Source organism: Xiphias gladius, chromosome 2 (assembly GCF_016859285.1).
Source record: "Xiphias gladius isolate SHS-SW01 ecotype Sanya breed wild chromosome 2, ASM1685928v1, whole genome shotgun sequence".
Taxonomy (NCBI): domain Eukaryota; kingdom Metazoa; phylum Chordata; class Actinopteri; order Istiophoriformes; family Xiphiidae; genus Xiphias; species Xiphias gladius.
The window spans coordinates 7399673-7406173 of record NC_053401.1 but is presented as its reverse complement, the minus strand read 5'-3'; the positions used below and the strand labels follow the sequence as shown (position 1 = coordinate 7406173).

General features: G+C 37.9%; 1 protein-coding gene across 1 annotated transcript; it reads left to right on the top strand.

The window, feature by feature from the left end:
- Window positions 1-646: 646 nt before the first annotated feature.
- On the top strand, window positions 647-6227 carry lum (lumican). Its single transcript, XM_040153613.1, has 3 exons — window positions 647-749; window positions 1777-2671; window positions 3471-6227. Exons 2-3 carry the CDS (start codon window positions 1798-1800, stop codon window positions 3623-3625), a joined length of 1029 nt encoding a protein of 342 aa, XP_040009547.1. The 5' UTR covers window positions 647-749; window positions 1777-1797; the 3' UTR covers window positions 3626-6227.
- The last annotated feature ends 274 nt before the right edge of the window (window positions 6228-6501 follow it).

The window sequence follows — 6501 nt, the reverse complement described above, 5'->3', positions numbered from 1 at the left end:
CCTTTCTCCCCTTACAGGGCCATGCCTTTGTTCAAAAAAAGAGGAACAGAAGAAAAGAAATGTTTGCGTCAAGTGTTATGCAAGTCTTCTCTGGCCGGCTCATAACCCTTCTGTCAGATTTTCCAAAGCCTTTCTCAAAGCTCAAGAGGTACAGTTGAAGTTAGTCTTCTTCATAACCGGCATCTGGGTTAAATGGCTGCCAGAGATCGTTTTCACATTTTTCCACACATAGCTTCTCCTGCTCTTTAGATTTTTCCAAGCACTTTCTACTCAACTCCAAGGTGAGCTTACAAACACTTTGGGGTGACTGTATGGAGAACAATTAAAGTATGCAAAAGAAGTGGTTGATTTGTAAAGGTCAGAAATGGTGGACAAGGTGGGGGGTACAACCCCATTATATCAATTTTTTATCTTTTTGTGGGGCAATATTCCTGTGTCCTGTTGCACCTGCTCTTGGTTTAGTTTACCACAGTTTTTTGATGATGCTCCCCCATATATACATACTGATGTCATCTTAAATTTATATGAGGACCTGACTGACTACAGGAAGAAGAAGCCTCCTCTCCTCACCCCTCCTCCTCCTCCTTTTTTCCCTCTCTGTCTCTCCATCTACCCCTCTCTCTCTCTCTCCTCCCCCTCTCTCATTCTTTCCCTCTGTGTTTTTCTCCAGAGACTTACAGTTTTTGAACACCACACTGTTCTTACCTACTGGCCCTCCACCCCACACACACGAAAAGAGAGAAGCACAGGTAAGCTTGCATATGGAGGCATGGATTTGGGATTTCCTGTTTGATTATTCCTCTTTATTTCTGTTTTCCGGATGGGATCATCAGCTGTCACTGCTAGGCTTTTGGGCATGGGCTAGAGTTGCAACAGAGAAGGCAAGAATATCAGTGCATGGAACAAAAAATAAGTTCTATGATTTGAATATTGGATTAAGAAAAGCAACAGTGGTGTATTAGCCTAGATGTTACAAGTTTATATAGCTCTACAGTGCCATTTTATAGATGTTTCACAGATTTTGGTGACTTTAGAGTTTGGAAAATAATCTGTTGCACTTGGATCCAGTGTCTGTCTGCATTTTTCATGGGTCTGGACTTCATCATTCTGGTTTCTCATTGTCTGCAGGGTAAACTAGTTTTAGGTCTAGTTTTAGTTCTTCCTTCTGCATGATTGCTTAATTGTTTATAAACCTAAGAAAGGAAATATCTTAAAGACTGGTGTGATATTATGTATGTATATATTTTGTCTATTCTTGGAACATCTGCATTCCACTATTGCTCCGATTGCTGGATTATCTAAAAATCTATCAAGTTGAAACATGAAATGTCTGCAAGTATCATGATGTGGCTCGATTCAGATAACTGAATCAAGGAATCTAGGACTCATTGGTCTCCAATAGGTTGATACAAACTCTTGACCGATTGTATACACTAACACTCTAGGGAGTGGGTGTGGCAGTAGGCTATGGTGTGTTGTGTGGGGCAAGAATGACGTCTTTTTTGCATCACAGTTTAAAAATGATTTCTTTTATTTTCTTTATTAAAATCAAGAAAAGTTTGATTTTTTTACTGATCTGAACATCAGCTAAAATTGTCAAAATGCCAATTTTTGCCACCACTCCTCTAACTATAGCAGGGGTTTCAATAAATGAATAAATTCAAATGATAAATGATAAATTTTTATGTTTAAGATTAAGACTTTACATTTTGTTACTCTTGGCAACTCCAAGCTCTAACTTTTCTATCTTATTCCCTGCCTCTCCCTGCCCTTCAGTCTGTTGGATCCCCAGAAGCCATGTCTCCTCTGCGTGTACCCCTATTGGCCGTACTGGTCAGTATGGCACTGTGCCAGTATTATGATTACGACTACGAGCCTTTTCCCCTGTTAGGACCCTCAGGGCCCGGTTGTAATCAAGAATGCGACTGCCCAATCAACTTCCCCTCCGCCATGTATTGTGACAATCGGAAGCTCAAGTTTGTTCCCATAGTCCCAACAGGGATCAAGTACCTGTACCTCCAGAACAACCAGATTGAAGCGATCAAGGCAGGAGTGTTTGATAATGTTACTGCTGATCTTCGCTGGCTTGTACTTGACAACAACTACATCACTAATTCTAAGATAGAAAAGGGAACAATCGATAAACTCACTGCCCTGGAGAAGCTATTCTTCAGCTATAACAACCTCACAGAGCCAGTCATCCCTCCCTCAAAGGTGCTAGAAGAGCTGAAGATAATGCACAACAAGCTGTCCAAGTTCCCCTCTGGACTTTTGACTGACAAAGAAAATTTGACCTCGATCAACCTTCAGAACAATCAGCTAACCTCTGATGACATCGCGGGGGCATTCAAAGGGCCGAAGAAACTGATGTCCCTGGATGTGAGCCACAACAAGCTGAAGAAGCTGCCAGCCGGTGTCCCTTCTTCACTGGAAATCCTCTATGCTGACTACAATGACATTGACAGTGTCGGAGCTGGATACCTGAACAAGCTGCCTTCGCTGCAGTACCTAAGGATCTCCCACAACAAGCTGGTGGACTCCGGGATCCCTGCTGGAGTGTTCAACGTGTCGTCACTGGTGGAACTGGACCTTTCTTTCAACAAGCTGCAGTCCATCCCTGAGATCAACCAGAAGCTGGAGCAACTCTACCTCCAGGCCAATGAGATCAACAGTGAGTGGCAATCTATACTTATTAGCATTGTCAGATGTTCCATCAAAAGCATTGTTCTATTATAAATGTCTTATTTGACTATTTTCTTAAAGGTGCCCAGTGGAATTTTCTTAAAGTCACAGTGAAACGGAAGTTAGAGCATCTTTAGCTTCAGTAGTGTGATGTATTTCCGAATGAAATGGAATTATGTGGGCAGGGTTTAGTTGTGAGAAGGATTTAAATCAAATCCTTGAGATGTGATTTAATTACTCTGAAATGGGCATGACTTAGCAAATACAGTGCAATACGGAACTGTAGAGGGCTGTAAAGAGAAACTTTGCAGCTGCAGACTGCAGAACTGTTGGACTCCACCCATAAGTCCGTCACCCACATTGTTAAAGGAAGAGGATAAGGGTAAATTAAGTAAATCAGTCCTCAACCACGTTCTTTGGAAATGTAAACAGAGTTTTTACCAACTGAAATCTAAACACACACCTCCTACTAAGGTCTGAAGACATTGCTGTGCTAGCTACCCACTAGCCCAATATCTAACAGCCTAGTAAGGTTTTATATAACAGTCAGGGTTACGCCAAATCACATTTGACTGGATAAATGTATGTGTGCCCTCGAGTTCAAGATTAGTCATCTAAACAGGAACCCACTTGTAGAAATATTGCTCTTTAGCACTACTAGTGGTCAAAAGCTCTAAATGATACCTTTAACCCCCAGCATAAGGGGGTTGAAAGCTATATGATAACTTTTAAGTATTTTTTTTTCTACCAATTTCCATAACTTTCTCTCCATTTTTTATTCTCTGTAGAGTTTGACCTGGCAAGTTTCTGCAAGTTCATTGGACCCGTCAATTATTCCAATCTGAAGCATCTGCGTCTGGATGCCAACAACGTCACAATAAGCAGCATGCCCCCTGAATCCTCCAACTGCCTGCGTTTGGCTTCAGATATCATGTTTGAATAAGGACTTCCCTCAATTGTATTACCTTTCCACAACCCCCCTCTCTACTATCATGACACAGCTCAGCCCAAAGCCTTGTGGATTTAAATGTCATAATATCCCACTTTTTAAAGTACTGATACATCCTTGCACTTCTGACATAAGTCTTATGCAAATCTGGGGTATTGTAATGGCATCTTCATCAAATAAATATATATCTCGAAAAATTCTAAAGCTGGGCAAATTTTAGATACAATACATAAATTTGAAAATGTTTAAGTAACATATCCCACAAAATATGCAATCAGATTGTTAAATTCATTAAACATCAAGCAAGTGTTCCAAATATTGGTCTCTGATTCATTGTAGATATGAATGAATGAATGTTCTAATTGTTAAAATAAACATGAGGGCTAAAAAGAGGAAAAAAGACAATAAAACTATAATAGACAATATAAAAAGTAAATTACCAAAAGTTCTATGAATAGAAATTAATTCATATGCTTTGATTAAAAACACACGCTTTAAACATTCCAAACTTGCATTTGATTATATTGAATACAGACATAATGGAGTAAACATTAGCTAAAGTTCTCCAATGTCTCAATTCAGTTGTAGTGTAATTTTGTTGTCTGTCTTGTATGTTTCCAGTGTTTAGCATGTATAATATAATATGGGTAAAATAATGAATCCATTGCTGTGCAAAGGACCAGCAGACAAGGATTGCGTACTCAGTGTGTTATGCCTAAGTGAGAAATTATGATCTAATTGTAAAATATCAGTTACATTGCAGTCAAAATTTCAGTATCTTAAATGTTTTTTTAAAGGAAAATACCAGTGTTAATTACTTGTGTCTGTTATTTTTAACCCACTTTAAACTTGCATGAAGGATGCCCCAGTGCAAACAACAGGATGTCCCACTGGCCAACTTCTTTGATTTTCTAACCAGTGGTGAAATAAGATATATCCATTGTCTGTAGGGAAATAACTTCCCAATTCATTGAAGGAATAACTTCAAACCCAACTAAAGCTGGATTTTATTTCTGCAGCCTTTCTTGGAAAGTAAAATAATTGACACAAGTATAACAGACACAGGCATTATCCTCAAAAGTAAATATTTCTTATGCTGAATTTCTTTCTTTTTCAGAAATCACGAGTCTAATTGTTTCTACACATTACTTAATTCCTAGCTGTCTGCTGTCATGCACATTGCTGATTTGTATACAACATTTGCATTCCTTGCATGCATCCAATGGTAACATTCTTTGATAATAAACTATAGCTTTTGCAGTTAAGGTGCTCTCATTGTTACGTTGTTGTTTACCATAATTGAAAAATACTTTTTAACAATACAAAGTCAACTTGGCAGGAATTTTGATTGAAGTCATGTCATCAGAATATCAAATTTTGTTTAGGTTTAAATTTGTAATTTTATCGTGATTTCTCCTGGACCTTGGACTCAGTATCTGCTCTTGAATTTACTGTGAGGAAACCAAACACAGTTAAATAAACTATGTTTCCAAAACATTTGTATGATATCACTTTTTAAACCTGCTGTAATTAATTTCTAGCATGTATGAAAAAGCCATCTTATATATGCTGACAGGAACATTGTGCTTAGAAATTTAATTTCTGTACTAATTTAGATATATATACATTTATATATATATTTGGCTGGTGAAATAAAACCATTAGTTACACTGTATAAAGTGTTTAAAGTAAATTAAGTAACCAAATTTGGCTATTTTCTGCAAATCCCTTTATTGATGTCACCGACTACACAGTTAATTTACTGCACTCAGACCGGGAATGCTAAGAATCTTATCAATCTGTAATGGTTTGAAACACACTGGTGAAAATATAAATGATTAACATTAGAACTCCTCTTTAAGAGTCTGGTTCCAGGAAAAAGCTGAAGCCAAGTGAAAGGAGCCAACAAGCAAAACAACATTCAATCTACAGTTAGTCTTGTCCATAGAGATAGTACAGTATATCAAGCAGTTAAGATGTGTCGTAGCAGATTTCACTCTGTGGAGTGTGCTGTACTACTTTTGGCATCATCCATCTGCCTTTCTGGCATATATGTTTGTGAAGAAGTCATATTCTTTGCCATGATTTACAAAAGATAAAAGTAGAGATTTTAAGATGGATGGAAGATCCTTTTATTTATTCTCCAAAGCCTGTTAGTGTGTTTTGGATATACTGTTTATATTCATTACCCAGCTGTTTTCAAAGCTCCCCACACCGTGGTCTTCATTTTCATTTTGTATTCCTCGGTTTTGACTTTGTGTCTCTCAAGTAATTCATTTTCAGAAGCTACATAAAGGACCTATCGTCTTTGTTCACTCCCACATTTCAATGTAGCTTGAGTCAAACAAAAACTGCTGGTCCATGAGGGATGCAGGGGTTGCAGGGTTTTACTTGATACTGCAGCTTTAAGATATTTTCTGTGTAAATCTACCCTTTCGACTGTCTCAGACAGGAACCACAAATTCTCGGTGAAAGTTCAAAAAGTACTATATTTGGTCTATACAGCTTCAATACAAACAGTGAATGTGTCCTTAACAGAGGATTGCCTTACTGTACTGTTTCCCATAAGATCATTTTTGTCTTCATATTTGGCTTGTCAGGGGATCTTTGGTCAGCTTGTTGCCACCATTTGTGGTCAAAAGTGATAAATGTCTTTTCTCTAAAACCTTTGTCTAAAGTTTTCTTTTACAGCCAATACTGAACCATTTTAAGGAAGAATTCATGTAGGTTCATCAAAAGTTTTTGCATCAGCATGGTCATTTCCTGCAAAGAGAATCATTGCTTAACTCTATTTTCTCTACTGTTTTGCATCTCAGCAGGTCACTTGAAAACAATCAAGAGGAATATAAATTCTAGGGATTTTTGATCAG

Bases quoted from the DNA above. Each gene is read 5' to 3' on its own strand.
- lum (XM_040153613.1), top strand. From the start codon at position 1,798: ATGTCTCCTCTGCGTGTACCCCTATTGGCCGTACTGGTCAGTATGGCA. The intron at 2,672-3,470 runs GTGAGTGGCAAT...TATTCTCTGTAG, and splicing joins CCAGGCCAATGAGATCAACA to AGTTTGACCTGGCAAGTTTC.